The sequence below is a fragment of the Dama dama genome, chromosome 9 (genome assembly GCF_033118175.1).
Source record: "Dama dama isolate Ldn47 chromosome 9, ASM3311817v1, whole genome shotgun sequence".
NCBI lineage: Eukaryota > Metazoa > Chordata > Mammalia > Artiodactyla > Cervidae > Dama > Dama dama.
In genome coordinates this window covers 57571634-57596228 of record NC_083689.1, presented here as the reverse complement: position 1 = coordinate 57596228, position 24595 = coordinate 57571634, and the positions used below count along the sequence as shown (strand labels likewise).

The window sequence follows — 24595 nt, the reverse complement described above, 5'->3', positions numbered from 1 at the left end:
ACTAGCAGGCAACTCAGGCTCTAAGTCTCATTTAGATGAGCAAGTGATTGGAATCAAGTGTGGTCTTTTTGAGGGGGTATGACTGAAATGTTTTCTTCTGTTTGACTAAAGTTTCTTAAGAGGCCGTTTTCAAATATTAGAAGTTGGGGAACAAAGTAAATATCACAAACCTAGATTTAAATTCAACGATTCATTTTTTTTTTCCCAAGTTAGAAGATGTCTGTTCTACAGAATCACAGATAACGTCATATTCCTTTATAGAAAACCAAAAAGCTAAAGCTTTATCTCTACACTAATGGAAAACTCACCAGAAGGAAGAAAGCAGAATCTGGCCACTAAGCCCCAACACAGAGGAAGGTATAGATTATAGATAAAAGCCATAGATAGAGGTATTGGACCAAATAATGCTTGTTACAGAACATCAGAATGCGACTGAACTGCTAGCTGATTCCACTTTTCTCCGCAGGCTGTTCTTTCTGCACAATCCATGTGTCTTCACTTCTAAAAACCAAATCTGTGAAAACCCAGTACAGAACAACTCGGCTTCCCACAGGCCTTGTCACCAAGGCTCCCAATATCATCTCCAAAGGAATAAACACAACTGTAGGCAAAACTCAGTCCAACAGATTCAGTCACACCTTAATGTGCAGAGACATTTAGATACTTTAATTCTCAAAATTTATGGATTTGCCTTAAAATAAGAATAGGGGAAAACTGGAGACATATTTCTCATGGAATCCACTTCACCCAGCTCCCAGACCTGTTGACAATCAGCAGTTCATCAAGCACTGAACTTTACAGACTGATTGTTTTCCTCCCAGAGATCAATGGCTTATGGTTAACTTAGAGTAATTCTTAAAATAAGGCATTCTGTACAGTAAATTGTCATTTAAACAACTGGACTGACTCTAAGAAATTCTTACTATAAAGGCTTCAGTACAATTGTTTCCTTTCTTTTTTTTTCTCTTCTGGTTTCCTTTTATGCCAGTGATTCTATCACCTCAGTTGTCTGAAGCTGACTGTGTGTGATTGACAATTCTCAAGGATTCATTTCTTTTGGGTGAATCCTAAATGCAGCTCAGCTTAATTAAGTCTGCAGTGCAACTCAAATCTCAGTACAAATTGCTAAGGAATCAAATCACAAATTCATGAAAGCCTAGGCAGGCAAATTTCAGACTTGGGGTCAGGCTAGTGGGGGGGATGGGGGTGGGAAGGGGTCTTTCATCAGTCTGTACTGCCATCTAGCCAAGATCACGTCATTCAGTGCAACATCCATTTTGCTTTCAACGTCCCCAATGAAAGCCAGTCTTCAGAAACCAGATTAATAGACCCAAAGTTCAGATAAGACAAGTCAGCAGCACTTCAGCCACTCTGCGTCTACCAAGCTCCTGTGACTCAACAGCCAAGTTCTCATCATTGCTTTATCTTCACAGTTCAATATCTGACAGACAGACACACATGTCTATTTTCATTCCACATATTACCTATACCAATATCATTTGTATCCTGTGATTTCTGACGCCTTTAAATATTCTGTGAGTTGACTGGGAAAACAAAAGTTACCTTAGGTAAAACATGAAAGCAGATTATAACCTCTAATCCCCTAGCTATACCTCAAGAGTTAAAAAAAAAAAAAATGAAAATCCCAAAACAGCATTCCTTAGACATAGACTGAACATGCAGACCATATATACATATATATATATATATATATATATATATATATCTGTTAAACAAATCCATACACATGAAAAACAGCAAGAACGCTCTGTACTTACGGTAGAAGACGTACTCAGTGTAACTTGACCAGATCTTGTCATCTGTATATTGGTTGACAAAAGATGCTGTCACTGAGGAGTTACAGGCCACCATGTGGAATCCACATTCTGACAACATATCAAAAGCCCTTTCCAGATGCCTGAATTTGAGATAAAATCTGGACGTGTATCTTTCTGGGGCTCGGTCAGGGTCTCTGCTCTCATTCAAAGTTTCTCCAAAGACCTCCTTCGCCAAGGAAATCCTTCCACAAACCAAAATCCGGGGAACTCTCCGAAACTTGGCATCTGCCTGCCCCTCTCTGCCCATGGTGCAGGACCCCCTGTAACCCACAGTAATAAAACCCCACTTGCGGTCAGAAGGGAGCAGTGAGGAAGGGGGGCAGATTCTCGTGTCACTTCCTTGGGAGACGTCTTCAAAGTCACTGTGGCAGAATTCATCTGGGCTTTGCTTGATTTCATCAGGGGTCAGGAGTTTGACCAAGTCTGGGAGCTGGAAGTACTCAGCTTCTCTTTTTAGTCTTCCCCTTTCTGGAAAGTGATCAGGCAGGACCACCTGCCTGTCCCTGAGATAGTCCAGAATATAACGGAACAAGAATCCATCTCTGTCAATGAAAAACCTTCCCTTGGAGTCCTTGGCTAGGTCGTTAGCTGTGTCTCTCTTTGGGGAAAACATTTTCCACAGGAGGGAATGAGGGATGCTTATTAATGTGGAATGGCGAGTAAAATAAACTTGACCCCCAACATTCAGCTCCACGACCTCGGGGAAGGAGTTGGGAACTGCAGCCCCTTGTTCTCGAGCATAATAACGACTACAGTTGCCACTCAGAGCCATGGTACCTTTCTTCTTTTTCTTCTCCTATTTTGATGTGAAGGAGCGATCCAATGGAGTCACAGCCTGATCCTTTGCAGCAACTTATAAGGGAAGGAGAGGATGCTAACTTGTTAAAAACAACCTCCTCTTACCCCAGTTTTTTTTTCCCCCAACAAAGCAAAATTTCAAAGAGTCCACAGGTGAAGTGATGCTACAGAAGTAGTTTAAACCCTGGCAGGTGGTGAGCTATGAATTCATGGAATATAATCAACTCATCTGCATCCAGTTTTCCCCCAAGCTCAGTAGGCAAGGCCGGCCAGGTCCCCAGTTACTGAGAGGTCTGTCTGCAGGAAAAGAAAGAAAATTATTTCCTCAAACACAGCATGAGTCAGAAAAAAAGAGACTGCTGGAGAGAGGAGAGGGAGGTAGAAGGAGGGAGGGAAACCGAAAGGGAGGGAGGGAGAGATTATTTTACATAAGCAGCCCTGGAATTACTGATTTCAGCCATTCTTCAACTAAATCGTAGCTTCTCTCAAGGTATTTCGTGTCTACATATATATCTATAAACCTCTGTCTCCAGCATTTAGTATTAAAAACATTTCTATTTGATTTCTGCATTAAAAATGAATATGCAATTTTCAACTTCTAAAAGGAGATTTATTTTCTTTCCCCAGCTGGAGAGGAAAAGCAATAAGCCCTGGAACTTACCTCAGTGAGTGCTGGAAACAGTTCTTGTGAAGAAATACCCATTTGCAAAGCAGTCAATCCCCAGCCACACACAGAGTCTGGAGCTTGTCAAAATCCCAAACAGGTAAAATACAGAGGTATCAATGAAAAGTGCCAGAGAGATGTGCTCTTAGAAAATAATAATTATATATATATATAAATATTTATATAAATGTATATTTGTGTATATGTATGTATATATTCACTCCCAATCTCAAGTTAAAACAAGTCACAAAAAAGTTAAACCGTGACTAGAGGTGGTTGGATTGAAGAAGCAAAGCAGAGAAAAATAGTCAAAGCTTCTCCAGGAAGAAAAAAAAAAATCAAACCTTTGGAAAGAATCCTTAAAACAGAAGAGAGTTGCAAGAGGTACCGGGACTTAGAAGCTTTTCAGAAAGCCCAGAAGCAAGACAGATGCGCCCTGCTGGGGTCCCAGGTAGCCACCCCACCTGCCGGCAAGGGCAAGCGGGCTCCCATATTCCCAGCCTGGTGGGAGCGGGCGGCCGCCGCGGCGCAGAGATGCCGGCGCGGGGCTCCGGCTCGGGCTTCTCCGGCGGAGGAGCTGGGTGGTTCCACAGTTCCCAGTGCAGTTCGGATGCTGTTGTTTCAGCAGTGCAGGCAAGAAACCATCCAGGGAAATGACTATTACATCATCTTAAAGGAATATGGCTTGGAGAGAGCGGAGGCAGCTCCGAGTCACGTCCGCCTCGGTGACAGGTCGCCGGGACTGCACGGGGACGCCGCGCTCCGGCCGTGCGCACGCGAGTCCCCCCGGCGCTCCGGGCTCGGGGCGGGGACGCAGCGCGGCGCAGCCGCTTCCCTCCCGGTCCTGTCCGGGAGTCTGGAGTTTCCAAGGGCCTTTGCTTTGCCCTTTCGTGCTGTCTCTAGACCGCCACAGCCACCACCAAGCCCCAGAAACAACCTCTCAACCCAGTTGAACACGGCGGTTTTTCATTTTAAAAAATCAACAAACAATTCCTTTGCATGTGCACTAAATTTCTGTTAAAGGGCAAATTGCCCCCTCTAAAGCTTGTTTAAAAGAAGAAAAAGCATACCCAATGACCCTCAATGTTCAAGCTACAAAGTGCCCCTCCCCCCCCCCGAAGAGGACTAAGCCATGTTCTCTCAGATGCCCTCTCCTGTTTTTGTTTTTGTTTTGTTTTCCTTTTCTCCATTCCTCTGCCACCCTCACCCCAGCAAATAAATAAATAATGAATACATACATCCATACCTTCAGTCTCTCTGGAATGACTGATGCTCCTTCACAAGACTATAGGAAGCACTGGTACCCTCAGAGAAAAACAGGGCTTCTACCAGTTAAGTCATTAGCTTGGCTTCCATGTAAGACATCTTTATCTGCAACTTTTTTCTGGGTCTGTTTCCTTACGGAGCTTCTCTCTGAATGTGCCCCCGCCCCCTCCCGTCTCATCCCAAGAGGACTCTGGTGGAAGACACGCCTGCAAAGAGACATTTTACTCTTGTCCCAGAGGGTTCCCTTAAGTGCATCATTAGAGTTTCAGGAAGGCATTTCCAGGGCAACCTAATCCACTAACAAAGTGCTTCCAGTTGATCCTGCCAGTCAATAATGGCCCAGCCAACAGCTTACAGTAAGTCAGCCATTTCCCCTTTCAAACACCAATGTCTTAGGACTCACATTCCTAATGAGAATGTAGTACTTCACCTATGAATAATATATGCGGGGCACACTCCATTCCAAACAACTGCTATTTTTAAAAGATGAAAACCAAAAAGTGGAGCGAAAAGTGTGAATTAGACACATTTTATGGGATACATGGGTTTATTGCCAGCTCTTGCCCCAAGAATTAGCGTGAAGATAGACTCAGCAATAGCATAAAATAATTTCTAATTTAACACTCTTTTCTTTCACTAAGAATCAGGTTACTGAACACATTCAGAGTATTAGCTAACACTCCAACACCTGATTATATTTAACTTTGTTTCTTTAACTAATGTATTAACCTACTCTGGCCTCAATCATTGGGATTTTCATGCTGGACCAATCAAGGATGTGCTTGTTATTTGATGCACTCATATCGCCATCTAGCGTCCTCAAACTATCAGTGCAGGACTATATCCGGCAACGTGTGTGAGTGTGTGTGTGTGTGCGCGCGCGGGCGCGTGTGCGTGCTCAGTCGTGTCCGATTCTCTGGGAACCCATGGACTGTAGACCGCCAGGCTCCTCTGTCCATGGAATTTTCCAGGCAAAAATACTAGAATGGGTTGCCATTTTCTACTACGCCAGGGAATCTTCCGGACCCAGGGATCGAACCGCGTCTCTTGTGTCTCCTGCATTGGCAGGCGGACTCTACCACTGCACCATTTGGGCCAAAGGTCAGATTTTTTTTCCTCTTGGTTTTAAAGTTCTTGAGTATTATCAGAAATGTTCTGTTCACCAAGATGACAAAGTAAACATCTAGTTGCTATCGGGTTAAGGGGAAAAGTAAGTCTGAATCTATAACTAGTAAGTACTGTCTTTGGTTGTAGTAAAGAGCAAATTATTTTATGTCTAACCAAGTAGGCCAACACACTATGACAGTGGCTTTGGAGATTGGATATTAAAGTATTTGGGAAATAGTTTGGCAAGAAATGAAGAAGGGGAGGAAGAGAAATCATAGTTTTTAAAACTAAAAGGAGCTTGTGAAATGGAATCACCATCTCATCTTGAAGACATGGAAACTGAGTACCAGAGAGGGAAAGCACCTCCACAGGGTCACACAGCAAGGTGAGGTTAGACCCCTGCCTATCCAGTACAGTCAGTACCCTAGTTTTAACCTTGTGGATTCTGGAATAGGGATGGAGAGGTGGCAAGTAAAGAAAACAAGAAGAATTTTAAGATTATTACACATTTGAAAAAGCAGCAAGTCATGTAAAAGAGCTTTTAATATGAAATTAAATTGCAAGGCTAAAATATTTTCACAATTTAAAAGAAGAGTATTCTGTATCTCAGAAATGAGAAGCTCTTTTCATTGACCTGGGCTCCATAGGTTAGGCTATTTCTGAGACAAGAAGTTCTTCATTTGGGGGAGAATGGACTGCTTGGAGAAAATCTAGGAAATGAATACATGAACATAAAAGTTCACGTTCAATGTCAGGGACAGAGCCCCTGAGGAAGGGCAGAATAAAGAGGCACCAGGGAGATCACGTGGCCAGGGACTCACATTCCCAGCAATACTCACATTTGGACTATGAACCTTCTTTCTTTGAAGTTTTTTCTTATTTTTTTCAATGTGGACAATTTAAAAGTCTTTACTAAAATTGTTGTGATATTGTTTCTGTCTTATGTTTTGGGTTTTCGGCCAGGAGGCATGGGAAATCTTAGCTCCCTGATCAGGGATCCAAGCTGCACCCCCAGCTGCACCCCCAGCGCCCCCAGCGCCCCCAGCGCCCCCAGCGCCCCCAGGCAAAGCCGTAACCGCTGGATGGCCAGGGAAGTCCCTGAGCCTTCTTTGCAAAGGGAGGTTACACTCACACTCACAGAGACACATTCTGAGGACTGAAAAAAAAAGAAAACATAAAACATTCACCACACAACCTTAACCTTGTGACCACACCACCTGAATGCAGTCTGAATTCATATTTTTTAATAAACACTTTTAAGTACCCCAGACATATATTGCTGAATATTGTTTTGTGCTTAAAAGAATTTATTCAGTATAATAAAGAGTTAAAAATAAACAATTGTTTTTACAGCCCTCTTGAGGTATATTTGCTTTTTAATCTACCTGGATCCTCAAGAAACTGAGAGGGTCTGGACCTCTTACCCTTTGAGAGGTCAGGGGTTTGGCTCGAGGTTGGCCCTAAGTCTGTTCACATTGGGGTTTGTAGAACCCAGGTTAATAGCCTCTGATCTGTACTCTTTCTTGTTCCTTTAGTCTCAGGGAGGCAAAGGATAAGAAGTGAGATTAAAGCAATAATTGGCTTGGAGGAAACAAAGCAATACACTATCAAGAGAGATTTAAATAGTGCTAAAGTAAGCCAGTGTGTCCCAGGGTGTCTCAGGGAGGTTGTCAGTAATCCCAGCTGTTTGGTGCCTGAACAAGAGGCAAGAAGCCAAGTCTAGGCTGTAAGTGTATTCCTGTCCTTCGTGTCAGCAGATAACACTGCTAGTGTTATTATTTCTCTTCTGGCAGCTCTCCACTGAAGCACCGTGGGATGCCACACTCTGCGCAAAGGCTGAACATCCAGCAACAGATTTCTCTTAAGGGAAGAGCGAGGAAGAATGTTGCATTCCGTTCCTTGTAATATTCAGGCCCACAGCTCATGAAGACACACCATGGGTAACTTGTGGAATTGATGGAACATGTCTTAGCTTCTATTTCCTGTTCCCCACTTTCACACACCCCCAGAGCTGAATGTTGAAGAGTGTGTTCTCAGAAGGACAATTTTAATTTTGGAATAATGTGATCACCTCCCACATCCTCACCCCCTAACACATCCTTAAGTTTCCTGTCCCTTAAAGGGAGATAGCTTTTATGCTGTCTGTGTTATCAGGGAGGGAGTTGATCTCATCAACTTACTCATGCTAAGATGCTGTGCATTCATTGTGTTACATGCCCCAAGGACTCCTGAATTATCAGCATCGTCTTAATAGCTACTGTTGATGGAGGGCCTGTCAGAGCCATTACCTCTCTCTCAGCTCACCCCGACTGGTGGTGTAACATCGGACAGAAGACTGAATGTGTCTGAGCCAGGGTAAGATGGAGATAATAAGAAGACTGCCTCTCAGGTGTGCTGTGCAGATAAAATGCGGTGATATGCACGTTGGACCCCTAGCACATTCCCCAGCTCAGGCGAGTGCTTAATGAATGTCAGTAGTATCCATTAAAGAGGTAGAAGCAGCCATATTTGTTGTTGTTCGGCTCAAGTTGAGGCATAAAGAAGTTACCAAAGATGCCCAAAGATCGAAATTCAGCTCTGTTTGCAAATTTGTTGCTCTTCCCACTATGTAGTTTTAGGTAAAGATTATTACTTGGTATAAATGTGTTTCTCGGTAATGGGGGATCAGGCTTTGGTGGGGGAGATGGGTGGCAGAATAGGGAACTGAGAATAATTGATACCACAGTGGTTAAAAATAGAAATGCCACTATCTTCTTCCAGACAAGGTTGCATTCCTGGTACCCTTTCATCCATTCCACACGGATTTACTAAGTACTATGTCGTATCCATCACAGCTGTTAGGTATTTAAGATACAGAGATGAATTCAATACAATCTCTGAAATCAAACATTCACATACAAACACACACTCATACTCAAAATCATAACAATAGAAGTTAAAGATTAAGGTTCTAGATTCTTGAACACTACTACTTATTTGCAGCAAAATGTCTGGTACTGTATTCAGCTTTGGATCCTACATAGTTCACATATGGTTTGGACAAATCATTTAACCTCAGGTGGCCTCTGCTTCCATATCTATAAAATGAAGCTGTCTCCCCTTATAGAGATACCGTGACTGATGGCAAAAGAAAGATAAAATATTGCCGCCCAATCTTCAGAAGCATACTAGGATGCAACAGAGGAAGAAGGCAGCAGACAGCAGTCTGTCTTGTTAAAATAAAGCCTCCACAAGAAAGAACTGGGATTCGACTTGTATAATTTTAAAGTTGGAATGGGAGACCCTTTGAGGTCATTCTTTGCAGCCTCTGCTGCTGCTGCTGCTAAGTCACTTCAGTCGTGTCCGACTCTGTGCGACCCCGTAGACGGCAGCCCACCAGGCTCCGCCGTCCCTGGGATTCTTCAGGCAAGAACACTGGAGTGGGTTGCCATTTTCTTCTCCACTTTGCAGCCTCAGCTCCACCTAAAAGTTTGAGGTAATAGGAAATGTTCAGCTTAGTCACTTCTCTCAATTTCTTCCTGAAAATACTGTTGAAATTGACTCCCAAAATACAAATAATAGCTAAAGTTGTTCGTACCAGCATACAGTCTCTGAAAGGAAGTCTGCAGAATAAAGTTCTATGTGAACTCATTTTGAGATCTGAGGTGTTTTTATTTTTTTAATGTTATGCTGATCTGAAAAGCAAGTATCGGCTGCTCTTCACATACGAAGGTAACACCTTTTCAGGTTTTCTTCAAAATAATGACAATTTTCTGTAACAAATGGTCCAAGTTAGGAGTGCATAATTTGATCATGATGTTGAGTGAAGCCAAGTCCACATATGTGTTTTGAAACTGTGATCTCATCAGCCTGAAACCTAACCAACAAAAATACACTCTTCCTTAAAACAGATTGGAGAATAAGGGGGAAAAAAAGAATATAACTGCCCGACTTTGAAACAACTGGTTCCAGCAAATACACAGGCAATATTTTAGGCATAGCCATAAAAAACAAAAGAGGTCCACCCTTGCCTACCCCACAATCCTACTGCAAGCAACCTGCTCAACTATGCTGTATCATTCACAGTGTGATGCTCGTTGCGTATGCTGGATTCTGCATATTGGCACCATCCTTACTATGTTTGCTATGCATTATGCAACAGCTCTCTTGGCAAAGGAATAGTGTAATTTGTAAGCCAGTAATTGTCAACCTTTTATCTTCCACCTAGGAAACCCATTTTTCAAACAATGTCTCCGTTGCCTTTCCAAAATATGCAACAGATACAAGCAATGTCAAATCCAAAAACACTTAGGTGTTAAGTTCAAAAACACTTATTATTTAAAAAGCAATCAGTCAGAGATTTCAATAACATGTCAGTGGTCTCTAGAGTGCATTTTAATGTTTTTCTAAATAGTTTTCTATATGCATACATGGAATTTATTGAACTCCCTGAAGCAACTTGTGGGGAAAGAGTTTGAAAAGCCTAGTTGTAATAAAAAGGAACAGGTTTTAGAATCAGGCAGAGCAAGGTGTGAAAGAGGTGCCTAGCAGCTGCATGCTCATGAGACAATCACTTTACTTCTCTGAGGATATTCACTTCATATATGTATTAGAGAGAGAAAAATCCACTTTCAGGATTGTTGTGAGGATTAGAGATAAAATTCTGAAAGTGCCTGGCACATAGCAAATATTCAATAGGTAAGTGGCAATGTGGTTATAGTTATGCTTGGATTCATCACCTCCTCTGTCCCTCTTCCACCACTTTCTGCCTATACCCCATGGGTCTGTGTGAATGAGTGGATGGGAGGGTACCACATTACTTATTCACGCTGGTGATGTGACTGATCCCTTTTCTAAAAGTCTGCTTCTTCCTGGGAGGAGGGGGATAGAATAAAGGCAAGGGATACTGGGATTTCTAAGCACAATTATCCTTGGAGATGGATAATTAGTTCATTTAAAAACAGATTCACCTGCCTTAGAAATAGCTGTACTTTTCAAAGAATGATAAATAGAGGAAAGCTCATTCAGAACATCTCATAACATTTTACAGTGATTCAGCAGTCACTTTGGTGTAGCCATTGTTTGTAGAAGGCATTTTTCACAACTAAATCCAAACACGTCATACTTATAGACTGAAATGAATTCTACCGATGGCATCTGCAGGTGGGGAAAGCACTAAGACGGAAGGGCAAAAACCAAATAACAAATGGAAAGATTTATCTCAAGGACTTGAGAAGTCAAAGCCGGGAAATTCAGGAATGCTCTGAAACACCACTGTCATTGCCAGTGCACTTTTTCCCTTGCCTTTTGAGTTATCTGCAAGGTATTCATGGAGGAGGGAATTATTTTTCATTCATCTTGGTAACCCTCAGTAGCTGGCACAGGCTATGGCATTTGGAGGGTGCTCAATAAATGTTTGTTAAATTTAATTGCAGGAATGAGAGTGTTTGCTTAGAATGGCACAAAATTGGCGTGTTAAACTTCGATTACCAGGGGAGAAAGGTGTGGGGGGGAGGGGGTGATAAATTGGGAGATTGGGGTTGACATATACACACTACTATATAAAAAATAGGTTAACAAATAAGAACCTTCTCTATGGCACCTGCTCAATACTCTGTAATGGCCTATGTGGGAAAAGAATCTAAAAAGAGAGAGGATATATGTATATGTAAAACTGATTCACTTTGCGGTATAGCAGAAACTAATACAACATTGTAAATCAGCTATACTCCACTATAACCCCATAAAAAGTTTTTAAATGATTTGTCCATTTTGAACATTTTATATAAATGGAATCATACATTACTACAAAAAAGAAACTGGCAAGGTTATGTCAGAATGAGTGTTAGTTGGGAATATAAGGTGGTTGATTTCAGTTTAGTTCTCAAAACATTGAGTTATCCATACTGTCAACTAAAAAAAAAAAAATGCACAACTTAAATGTTGAGACTTGTGTTTTGCTTGGCAGACGAAACTGAGAACTTAAGCCTGGGATGCAGCTTCTCAGATAGCTCTGAGGGACTGCTCTGAAGAGGTAGTGGAGGAGCCATGACATAAAGGAGTTTTTGCTACAAAGACCAGGTATGTGAGTGCTCACTCGCTTCAGTCGTGTCCAACTCTTTGTGGCCCTATGGACTGTAGCCCGCCAGGCTCCTCTGTCCATGGGTTCTCCAGGCAAGAATACTGGAGTGGGTTGCCATGCCCTCCTGCAGGGGATCTTCTCAACTCAAGGATCAAACTAGTGTCTCTTATATCTCCTGCATTAGCAGGCAGGTTCTTTACCACAAGAACCATCTGGGAAGTCTACAAAGACCAGGTAGCAGAACTTCATAAGATTACTGTTGGGGCTTCCCTGGCTGCTCAGTAGTAAAGAGTTCCCCTACCAATGCCAGAGACAAGGATTCAATCCCTGATCTAGGAAGAGCCTACATGCCTCGGAGCAACTAAGCCCCTGCACCACAACTATTAAGCCTGTGCTCTAGAGCCTGGGAAACCCAACTATTGAGCCCATGCTCTGCAACTACTGAAGCCCACACACCTAGAGTCTGTGCTCTGCAACAAGAGAAGCCACCACAATAAGAAGACGAAGCACTGCAACGAAGAGTAGCTCCTGCTCGTTGCAACTAGGAAAAAGCCTGGGCAGCAACAGAAGTACCCAGCACAGCCAAAAATAAACAAGTGAATAAATATATTTTTTTTTAATTTCAAGGAAAGATTGCTGATAATTAAAGAAAGCCAAACACCTCGAGTTCATGAATTTAGCACTTTTCTATGTATGGGAAGATGCAAGGGTCTTAGCTCATTGAAATCACTCCTTTGATATGTGCCTCAGCTATCTGGGGCCAGAATCCTACTTTTCTCCATCCTGAATCCCCTCAGGGTGCATGTGTGGGGGTGGCTGCCGTGGCTGAGGGTTTGCCAGCCTGTTTGTCTCCATCCTGAGTTCCCTGAGGGCTCCCAGTCTGGGGTGGCTGGAGTGCCTGATGGCTGTAACATCCTCTGTTTACTGATTTGCTAGGCAACATTTTTCATTCACAATGCTATTAGTGACCTTTGCATTTGGTCAAGTCCCAGAGAAATCAACTCACTGCAAAAAATAGCCTTTCTTAACTCATCACTGCAAAGAGGTCATTCAGGCACCCAATGCCCAATCAAAATGGAGTGAAAAAAAGAAAAACCATTAGAAGGAACACCCTTGGAAGAGGAAGAGATCACAAAGTTTTTAGTTTCACAATCGCACTGACACCAGTTTCCTTAAATATTCATGTCGATGTCTGTAGCCAAACTAACAAAACTGACGATGACTCCCAAACATATTCACATACATTTAATTCCTACAACAATCCAGAATTGTTGGCCTTGTGGGGAGAATAAAAGAAACTCTGAGAGTTTAAATAATCACCAAGAGGTCACACCAAGCTTGTCTGATCCCAAAGTCCCCTATTAATTACACCAAACTTATTTAGGCATAGTTCTTTTTGTTAAATATCCTCAACCTCTATCTGATATTTGCTCACTCAGAGCAACAACACATCCCTAGCAGAGATCACCACCATATCCCCAATCCTAGTTCTGTTCCAGGCACAGGGAAAGCACTCTGTAAGTAAGCAGGTGTCAAAGGTTTGTTAGAATGTGCAAGTGAGTGAATAAGTGAAAACATGCATAGATGAACAAACTACCACCTGGGACAATGGTATCCAGAGATTTTATCTGGATACAGCAGAATCTGATCTCCTGTGGTATCTAATTGTCTTTACTCCTGAAATGTTGATTCCCAATGGAAGACTGATCCCAATGATGAAAAGGGGTTCTAAAGAGGTAAAATAAAAAGGTTTCCATAACAATATCAGAGAATTGGCCCCTCATGAAGCCACAAGGATAAGTAATATAGATTTATATGTTAATGTTCTAGAATTTTAAAGTTTTTAGAAATAAGAAACTGCTTTGGGGATAAAGCTAAAAATCCCAGTTTTGGGGGCTTTTTTTTTTTTAGGCATGTAGATGGTAAAAAAATGTATATATGATTCACTTTAAAAAAATCTTGACAAGGTACCAGGCAATTCTAATCCAGTCATTTTATGCATCAGTCACTCTGCATCTTTTCCAAAAATGTGTGTGGAGTTGGAAAGCCTGGTAATGATTGACCTATACAGACACACACATGGGGCACAAGATTTAAGGAGCCAAAGCACACAATTCAAACGTGAGTTGGGAGACATCATTCTTATGCTGTTTAATGCAGATGTGCTTAGCTGCTGCCAAGGAAATCTCATGTTACCTTTATAGACAATGATCTGAGCCCCAAGCACATCTCCCAATTACCCTAGGGTCTCTCCAAATGACAGGCTGGTTTGCAATGTGTGGTTCCAAAGACTGCCAGAGGACATCAGGCAATTGTTTGAAAATGCAACCAGTGTCATATATCTTCATGAGAAATCTGGTTTCCATTCCATCAGGAAAAATAATGTCTATGATATTAAAAAAAAAAAAAGAAAAAGATTTATGTATCTGATACAAACTGGATTCAACCTGATGCCTCTTGACCAACCCCTTGAATTTTTCATATATGTAAATGAGATCTTGAGAGTTGTTACATACTGCTACTCTGTTGTAGAACCATCCTATTGAACACAGAGGCTAAGATTATCCCTAGATAGGATATTAAATAAAATTATAAATTTAAATGGAAAATTAGAGAAAGAATTATGGATGGAACAGAGATGGAATTCTAATTTGCACCAAAGACAGTAAGAAAATGCATTTCTCTTATTGCCATTTTGCCCAAGGACATTTGCACATATAGGTCTAAAGAAAGAAAGAGAAAGTAACTGTCCAATGAAAGTGACCAAGGAGTTGAAGCCCAGTTTGAGAACATCAGTGCTTTGCCGCTAGCTAATCAGAGTCCAGAGAGAGTCCTTTCCCAGAAGCCCAATGAGTTAACGACAACTAAGGTTGTTGGAGTTCAACAAAAAAAGCTTTTGAAATCATAGTTCTATTCCATGTCTCTTATAATCATTCATTTACTCAAATATTTAATCAAATATTTACATGTCTATTTGTACAAAGAACTATGTCAGACACTGTAGAGGCTGCAATGATTAATGAGACTAGAGTTGCCCTCAACAAGCTGATAATCCAGTAGGGCAACAGTTTACTCTGTGTCCAAATTGGAGATAGGTAACATATGCGCCAAGGAGAGTGATGGCTGCTTTTAAGAGAAGTGGAGAAAGTTCTATGAGAAAGACACAGAGCTAACCAAAAGGAAGTCATTTTGAAACTCTAAGGAACATCTTGTCTCGCACAAAGTACCCATTAATAAATTATTGATGGGCTAAAGAAAGTGCCTCCTTGCATCACTACATATTTACTGGGCATGAAGTCAGAGGCATCCATTTAGAATTCATTTAGAACTGCCCCAAACCAGGCTGATTCATTAGTCTTGATGCTCTCAGAAATATTTCTGTAAGCCCATTATAGCTCTAGTCCACAGTTAATTTGTATTTGATTCTCAGCCAATGAGGACTAAGAGCCATTTGAGTGGTCCTCCTGAGGCGTTTATTGACTCCACCAGGCCCTCTTTCTGCTATTACTTGTGTGCCACTGAACACGTGGGTTCAAGACAGCTGGAAAAAGGAATGCAAGCGATGGTGCTGAGGATTCTACCAAAGATCAAGGAAGATACTGGATGGCAGAAAGGAGGCTTTACTACAACAGCTCCAAGTGCCTTTAAGGAGACAGTCTAAGAAACCCAGATCAACAGACAATTGTCTGGTGGAAATCCTTTGACATTTTGAAGGGCAGCATAAGCCTCATTGCAGCAGAGAAAGATTGTCCAACAACAATATGAAGGATAAATAGAGGAAATCTATGGCCAAAGGCATATCACAACTTCAGTGGACTTCAGGAGAAAGAAGAGCAATTGCCAAAGTATATCAGTAGCACATCCCCAAGGATGTTCAATAATCTCATAGAGTACCCATAATGTGATTATTTCCAGGAACAGATTCCCACAATAATTTCAGGTTGGGGAGTGGAGGCAGAGGGTGATGTAAAACACTATTTCTATTTCAGATACTCCAAGAACCCTGTAATTAAGGATATCCTGAGGGTTTGGGAAGATTCACTTTCTGTAAGCAATAACTTACAGAGGATAAGATGGTTGGCTGGCATCACGGATTCAATGGACAAGAATTTGGGCAAACTCCAGGAGATGGTGAGGGACAGGGTAACCTGGCATACTGCAGTCCATGGGGTCGTGAAGAGTCAGATATGACTTGACAACTGAAGAACAACAACAAGCAATAGCAGTTCTTCGAGGCAATTGTATGACACAGAGGAGACCGAATAAAAGAACATGAGGAACTTTTGTTCATACAAAAGGACAATCTTATGAGTAATTTTGGTCACCCTGCATTATTGCAAATAAAATTTACCTGGTTTATTAACCTAACAGTCACAATTTGGGGATGGAAAGGGAAAGAAACCTACAAAGCAATCTACAACTTAAGCTAAAAATCACTACTTCCTATGCTGGGAAGTGTTCATGCACCATGGTTGAAAGTGGCAGCTTTAGGATCAGGCAGCTCTGGGACCAAATCCCAGCTCCATCATTCACCAGTTGAGAAAGCTGAATTACTCTTCTAGTCACAATGCTCACATCTATAAAACAGGTAATAATTGTAGTTCCTTATAGGATCAAATAAGAGAATACATATCAAGTATTTAGCGCATCACCAGCTCACAGTTAGTACTCAACAAATGTAGCTTTGCAGTTTTTTATGTATTTTTCCCATAATGGTTTTAGACTACCATCTCCCTAGAGTAGAGACACATTGTTAATATCGTTAATGTTGGCCAGTCCTCGTTCTGTGTCCCCTTAAAGACTGGGAGGGCAGAAATCAAGGCAGTCACACAGATCCCCTTTGACAGTGTTGAGTCTCCTGCTGACGGCTGTTTGGGTAGGTCAAAGGGCACCACACGGCAGATAATGATGATATTTGTCTGAATGACACACTCTTCACTTGCTGAATTGTAAGTGTCACCATCCCTGGCCTCATGAAGCTCTAGCCCTTGCTCCTCATTTATCACATGTCACTTGTCCCAGCATGGTTTCCTGCACACAGGATGTTTGGACAAAAATCTGCACATCTTTTAAGTTCTGTTTTCCCCCCATACCCTCCCCCTGTTGACCTAACTCAGTCTGAGTGGGCTGTCACCACTATGCAAATGACTTCAAGTTTGGTTACCAAATTATATATACCTGCTGGGCATCTTAACATAGATCTGCCAGAACATCACATTCAAGTCTAAAGCCAGATATCTGTTTGCTACTCCCATTCATTATATTCTATCATATTCTCTGAGTTAATGGTATCGGTGGCCTTTCTCCAAACCCAGTTATCTTGTCTATCCACTTTACAATAAATCTTCCAGGTATCTCTTCTTTTTCATCTCCATTTGCCCTACCCTTTTCTTTACCTTTTACCCAAATCAGTTTGTTCAACAAATAATTACTGAGATCTACCATTGACTAGGTGCAGCATTCTGTTGTAAGCTCTGTGTGTTGAAGACCTAGAGATGAACAGGTAAACATGGTTCTTTTCCTCATGGAACTTTCATTCTAGGCAAGCAATGCAGATTTTAAACTGGTAATTAAATAAGCAAAATCATTTCAAATGGTGACATGTTATGAATAAATTAGAACTTGGTAATATCAAAAAATGTCTTGGGCAGAGGATGGGGAGACAAAGAGCAGAGGTTGGGACTCTGAGTAAGTGATATGTGAGCAAGATGCCAATCGTGTGAAATTCTGGGACTAGCATATTCTAGATGGATGGAATGATAAGAACAAAGGCTCGGATGTCTGAAGTCAGACTATGCTTGACATGTTCAAAAACCCAAGAAAGCCAGCAAGTTGGAGCAGAAGTGAGAGTGTAGTTCTGAGAAGCACACAGGGGCAGGTCAAGCCATGCCGAGGATCATGGACCAGGGTAAGAGTGTCGATTTCATAATAAGTATTATAGGAAGTCACTGATGGGTTTAAAGTTAGAAGAGGCATGGTCTAGTCTATGTGTGTGTGTGTGTGTGTGTGTGTATGCTTGCACGCTTAGTCATGTCAGACTCTTTGCAAACTCCTGGACTGCAGCCCGCCAGGCTCCTCTGTCCATGGGATTTCCCAGGCAAGAATACTGGAGTGGGCCTTGCGCAAGGGAAGATGGCAGCATCTAGGTGGAGGTCTTGAGATCAGATCTGCAAGGCGTTGCTGTGGAGGCCCACAAAGGTTCACCCCAGGTGGCTTGGCCTTCTGTGCTGCAGGGCCCTGAGATGCAGGGCATATGAGTGGGGCATGCAGAAGTCAGAGACTCCTCCCCGGACAGGGTATACAAGATTCCTGGACTAGAGTCCATCACCTTCACGGGGAAGATGCGCTCTATGCCCAGGCTGGCATGGCCAGTCTTCCCATCCTGGGACCCTGACTGGATGCGCCTCTTGGCCCTGCTGCGTGAGCACCTGCTGTACAGACCAGGTCTGCTCCATCTTCCACCAGTGTTGCCGCCTCCTCGAGGGTGTAAAGCAGGCTCTCTGGCTTAACAAAACCAAGTTAATAGAAGGCCTTCCTGAGAAAGTGCCTAGCCTTACTGGCGAGCCAAGAGACCACACATAAGATCAAGATGAACCTGTTCTGAATGCAATCTCTCACGTTCATCTCTGGCACTCTACTGAAGACATCCCTAAGAGAGAGACCTACTGCTCAGTCAATGTGGACAGCCTGATGTGGCTGTGTAAATCCCAGATGCTCAAGCATCCTTCTCTGACCAGGCAGATCTATGCCCAAAACAACATGTGATCCACCACCTGGAAATAAGAGTCTACCCTGATTCAGGTCCGTAGTTCCAGTGGAGCCCAAGCGAATGCCAAGGATCCTCTGCCTCCCATTGCCCCCCGAGAGGAGGTGGAAGCTACTGAGAATCATGTTCTTGAGACTTTCTATCCCATATCTCCCACCATCAGTCTTTAGGAGTGCAATGTTTATGATGTGAATGATGACACAGGATTTCTGGAGGGCTATCTTTACCCCTATCCCTACACCCAGTATTTGCTGGATCCTGCCAACTCAGAACCACACTGCTTTCAGCCAGATCAGTTGTGGGCCAAGATGATCCTGTCTGCCTTTGGCAATGTGCTGGCTCAGGCTAGGTTCCTGTACGGGAATGACCCTAAGGTTTTGGAGTAGCCAGTAGTCATGCAGAGCGTGGGCACCCATGGGCGTGTTTTCCTGGTGCTACAGCTGAACACCACAGATCTGGCCTTCAAGGAGTACCTCAAGAATCTAACCTAGGTGGACTCCAATCAGCTCCTGCATTGGCACTTTTGTTGTGTTCCAGTGAAAGTGGTTGTGGACCCTGTTGGACCAACTTGTTCCCAGCCAGAGACATTCAGAAAGTTTTTAGCTCTGAATTTTCATGGTGCTGTGTGACCCAAGGACTGTCCTGAGGCCTGGAGCCCCCAGACTGCTCTCTTCCTGAAGATCCTGGAGTCCGGGCCGTGCCTGGGGCTTGTCCGGAGCTGCAGCACTCCTTTCGCTGGGGGCCTCACCCGCAATAAAGAGCCCTTCGGGTAGACTGGAGCCTGTGTTTGTTGTGAGGGTGCTATCAGGTGGGACACCCACAGTTGCACACAAGCCCTTGCCCTGAGCCTGCCTCTGTGCAAGGGCCAGCCCTGGAGCCTCACCTGTCCCAACTTTATCTGTGACCCATCTTGTGACTTTACATAAGAACCTTCATCTCTCTGAGTTTCAAAAGAAGAATCCTGGAGTGGGTTTCCATTTCCCTCCACAGGGGATCTTCCTGACCCAGGAATCGGACCCACGCTTTCTTGTGCCTCCTGCATTGGCAGGCAGATTCTTTACCACTGTGCCACCTGGGAAGCTCCAAGTTCTAGTCTACTTGTTTTTTAAAGTTGACGTTGACTGCTCTGAGGATAATGAATTGTAGGGAAGCAAGATTGACTATAAGGCAGAGTAAAGAGTGTTGCAGGGATCCAGGCCATAGTTGAGTGACTTGACTAGGGTTAAGGAAGGAAAAATGAGGAAAAACGTGAGGATTTTGGACACATCATGGAGGTACTAGAGATGCTACTATTACACAGATCTGCTAATGTTCTCCCTCCTTCCAAGGTTTTTCGTTTCAATTCATTCAACACAAAGCTGACAGTGTCATCCTTCTAAAGATGTCATCCTTTGCCTGAATATGTCAATTGGTTCCCTGCTGTTCATAAAATAAAGTCCAAATTCCTTGGTATAGATTCAAAGACTTAATGCTTTAACTATTTTAGAGAGATACACAGAGGGACTTAGAAGGAAAGGATAAAACAGTTAAAAAACAGTTCACACAATACTATTCACAGAAAGTGGTGCTGGCTGTTGTGTGAAGAGCCGGCATTCACAACTCTTTAACTGCTCTTACTCTGAGAGGATATGCGGTAAATGCAAGAGTCACAGGGCTTCGAGCAGTGCTTATGTTTTAACTTCTAAGGGAAGAATAGGGAAGTTTTAAGAACTAGGAGAAATGTAGTCGCTCCTCAGATCACAAATCAATAAATGAATTGATTGATTTGGTTATGATCCTTTGACTTCATCCATTCCCCTGAAATATAATACCCAACTACAATGGAATTGAAGGAACACTTCATAACAAAACCTGTTTTTTAATGGTCAGGTCATCATGCTTTACATTAAACATATGATTCCTTTTCCTCTCTGCCATAAGTAAGCATTTCTTGGAAAATGAAAATTCATGTCAGGATCTTCAAACCAGATTTGAGAAATCCTGGTATTAATATTCCCTGGAAGAGGACATGGCAACCCATTCCAGTATTCTTGCCTGGAGGATCCCCATGGACAGAGGAGCCTGGTGGGCTACATACAGTCCATAGGGTCAGAGGGAGTGGGATACGACTGAAGCTACTTAGCACACATGCACGTATGTTATTAATATTAACAATACAGAAAAACAGAAGAGGGCAGTGTTACCACAGACTCCTGCATCAACGCCAGGCTTTGAAGAGAAAATGCAAGTTTCTCTGAGTCACCCTGTTCATATCCAGAATCTCAAAGAGTCACAGTTTCAATTGCTTGTTTCTTTCTACTTGCTAAGTCTCAAACTCTCAAACCAAGTCAGCAATGAGGCCGCCACTTTGATCTACCACTCTATTACCTCCTGCCAAGCTTTCTTAGCAGAAAAAGACCACTTTTATCTGTGATATCAAGAAATACAAGCCCAGCTTCATGTTCACAATGGTTATAAATGATTTTGTCTTTTGCAGGATGGATGCTGAAAGAACTTCATCTGCATTTCTGCATTGGCCTCAGGAGAAAAACCCTCTACATTTAACTTGTTAGCATCTATGGGCTCAAAAGATTTTTTTGTACTGCTAGGAAAATAGGTGTGTGCAGCTACATATCAAGAGGTTTAGTCAAAAGCTTTCACTGAATGCCTGGTACACATAGAAAACCAGAAAAGAAAGCATTCCAACCCTTGAGACAATTTAACAGACAAGTTGAGAGATAGCTCTTTGCAAGGAAATGATTATTAATTCAATAATCAGTTGATTATTGAATCAATAGTAATAATAATTTATATAATAATAGATATAATAATAGATACTGCTCCTTGGAAGAAAAGCTGTGACAAACCTAGATAGCATATTGAAAAGCGGAAACATTACTTTGCCAACAAAGGTCCCTAGTCAAAGCTATGGTTTTTTCAGTAGTCATGTATGGATGTGACAGTTGGACCATAATGAAAGCTGAATGCCGAAAAATTGATGCTTTTGAACTTGGGTGTTGAGAAGACTCTTGAGAGTCCCTTGGACAGCAAAGAGATCAAACTAGTCAATCCTAAAGGAAATCAGTCCTGAATATTCATCAGAAGGACTGATGCTGAAGCTGAAGCTCCAATACTTTGGCTACCTGATCCAAAGAACTGACTCATTGGAAAAGACCCTGATGCTGGGAAAGATATAAGGCAGAAGGAGGAGGGACAAGAGAGGATGAAATGGTTGGATGGCATCACCGACTCAATGGACTTGAGTTTGAGCAAGCTCCGGGAGTTGGTGATGGACAAGGAAGCCTGGTGTGCTACAGTCCATGGGGTCACAGAGTCAGACATGGAACTGAGATACCATTATTATTGTCTATAGTGACTGTCACTGTGATAAACAGTATTTCATTTACTCTTCACAATAAACTGATACAACTTATTAATATGATACTTTTAGGTGCAAAGGAAATTGAGAGATAAAAGGAAGAAAAGTTAGAAGAGAGAGGGAAGGAGGGAGAAAGGAAGGAGGAAAGGAAGAGAACCAAGGCTCAGACAAGTTAAGTAGCTTGCCCTAATGATCCTCCTCCCATGTACAGAGCATGGATTTGAATGCAGACAGTCTGACTCCAAAGCCTGCACTCTTAACCCAGACACTGGATTGGGGTACAGAGATAAATAAGCCAGGGACTCTGTCTTGGAATTGCTCATGGTCTAGTAAAAGAGACAGACTCATAAACAAATAATTCCAGTGCAGTGATAGCAGCTATAATCGAGGTATAACAGAGAAAAGGAGACAGGGAGGAAAAAGTGACTAAGTGCCTGACTTTGGGTGAGTGGGAGGGGGTCACAAAATACAGACATATTCATTTGTGTTTATGTAATTCATTGCACTCTGTGGGCTGGTTACCCACAACGAACCTGAAGTTGCTTCCAAAGCCACTTTCCGGTGGATTTCCCCTCTCTGTCTTCACAGGTTGTGGTTTGTCAGCCTCATCCTGCATGCAATAAGTAGCTCTGACTTGGGGCCATGTAGTCTTTAGAACCACTCTGGAGAAGGAAGAAAAACAAGGTAGCAATCTATTTACTCTCAAAAAAGAGTAAGGAACGTGATAAGCAAGTGAGTAATAAACAATGTCATGTTATAATGGAAGAAAAAGGGGAGGGAATGCTGGCAATCCATAAGAAAACCCCCAAAATCATTCTGGGCATTGTGCAGGTGGCTGACAACATCGTCACTCAGACAGGAAAACTATGCCACGAAGTCCTCATTACCTAGCCCAATTTGCTTTCAAATATCAAGTTCTTCCATGGGATTCTCTCTGCCCATGGGGTTTCCCAGGCAAGAACACTCAAGTGGGTTGCCATTTCTTTCTCCAGGGGATAGTCCCAACGCTGGGATCCAACCCAGGTCTCCTGCATTGCAGGTGGATTCTTTATCATCTGAGCCACCAGGGAAGCCCAAGTCCATGTGGAGATTTCACAAAATCCCATGAAATTGTGTGTAAAACCCCATATACCTGTTGTGCGTTTTCTAAAGATTCCAGAGAGTTCATGCAAATTTCCGAACAGTGTGCCTTCCCCAAGTAAGAATTATGCATTAAATACTTATAGAACTGTTACTCAAATAAAGTATAAAACAGTGTATGGCATCATTGAAAACTCCAAAAAGTCTAGGTGAATTCTTTGATGCCATTAGTGTTCATCATGTTTATAAAAATGCTTACAAGTGTGTGGTGCCATCAGGCGTACATACATGCGGTGTGGTGTGGTGCCATACATGAGTACAAGGCCTTAACAAGACCTCAGGGCTTGTCTTTGATGATGTTATAAATAATTAACCATTTATCTTCCTTTTGGCATTTCTGGGTTGGAGGATTAGTTCTTAAGTTTTAATTCAGTATTGATTCTCAACCTTTGTGTGTGTAACAGGGGTTGGAGTGGAGAAAGAGAGAAGGGTATTTGATTGAAAAGAATAGTAAGATATCACCCATCTGGTGTCCTCAAGCTACACACTCTCCTACCTGCCGCTTCTCCAACCCCTACCCTTGTTCAGTCCTTTATTGATGCTGCCCAGTGGCCAAATTGCTAGACGTTGAAATGTCTCACTTTTCACCATCAGCCAAGCCACTTGTAGTTAAATATCCTTTAAGGGTTAAGCAAGTTTCAGGTTAAAGAGCCGATCTCCAGAGGTATTACTCTACCAGAAAATGAATCATTAAAACTAGCTTTATATTTTCATGGACCTTCTGTGGAGAGGCACAAGAAAAAAGAAAACCTAACATGAGAATTTGGCCTCAATGATTCCCTACAGCTAACAGTAGATAACAGTAAATCTACAAGTGACACAAGGCAAATATTTATTAGCTTTTTTTCTGGAGAAAATGAAGTCACTCAGTCGTGTCCAACTCTTTGCGACCCCGTGGACTGTAGCCTGCCAGGCTCCTCTGTCCATGGGATTCTCCAGGCAAGAGTACTGGAGTGGGTTGTCTGGAAGTACCAAACAAAAATTCACAGAGAAGGATCACATTAACAGTAAAACCTGGGTGAAATTTTAAGATTTGTATTTGTTCATTATCAATCAAAATTTTTGCCTAACTTCTTCTACATTAAAGCAGCCTTGCTGTTGTGACAGAGCCAGAAACTTATAATGACTGCAGGTTATCAGAGCCTCTTGCTGCCCTAGCGAAAAACAACTCCAGAGATATCAGCTTTCTTCCCAGCAGTACACATAAGCTAGATTCAGAGGGAAGAGTGCCCTCTGCTAAGCCAACCACATCCACTTCCGGTGGAGCTGGAGGGGTGGTTGCAGAAGCCGTGACTCGTGCATGTTATCTTTTCATGAAATAACAGCCTGAGGTGGAAGAGCTGCTGGCAAAAATATTCTAAACAAAGCCATTTGTTGGCACTCAACAAATAGCCTCTTCCTCTCACACATTCAGCCCAACTTAGATATCAGGAGAATTTTTAGAGGTAAAACCAAACCTTTACAAAAGATTTAATTAACAACCTGACCTAAGGTATATGAAGCAATTCAGAGAAGAACTACCAAGAGGAATTGTAATTAAGAAGTCTACCTCTCACTAGTGTCAGGTCGTTAATGATTCAGTAAAGACACTTCACTT

At 42.4% G+C, this 24595-nt stretch overlaps 1 protein-coding gene and 1 pseudogene across 1 annotated transcript in view; one reads left to right on the top strand and one right to left on the bottom strand.

The window, feature by feature from the left end:
- Positions 1 to 3436, bottom strand: part of KCTD16 (potassium channel tetramerization domain containing 16) — a 300453-nt gene extending 297017 nt beyond the window's left edge. Inside the window, exons 1-2 of the mRNA XM_061149436.1 lie at positions 3298 to 3436; positions 1779 to 2933 (exon numbers count right to left, since the gene is read on the bottom strand). Of these exons, the coding sequence (XP_061005419.1) occupies positions 1779 to 2610 (832 nt within the window). The 5' untranslated portion in view covers positions 2611 to 2933; positions 3298 to 3436. The remainder of the gene's footprint in view (positions 1 to 1778; positions 2934 to 3297) is intronic.
- LOC133062896 (large ribosomal subunit protein mL37-like) lies at positions 2846 to 19129 on the top strand (annotated as a pseudogene).
- Positions 19130 to 24595: the final 5466 nt, after the last annotated feature.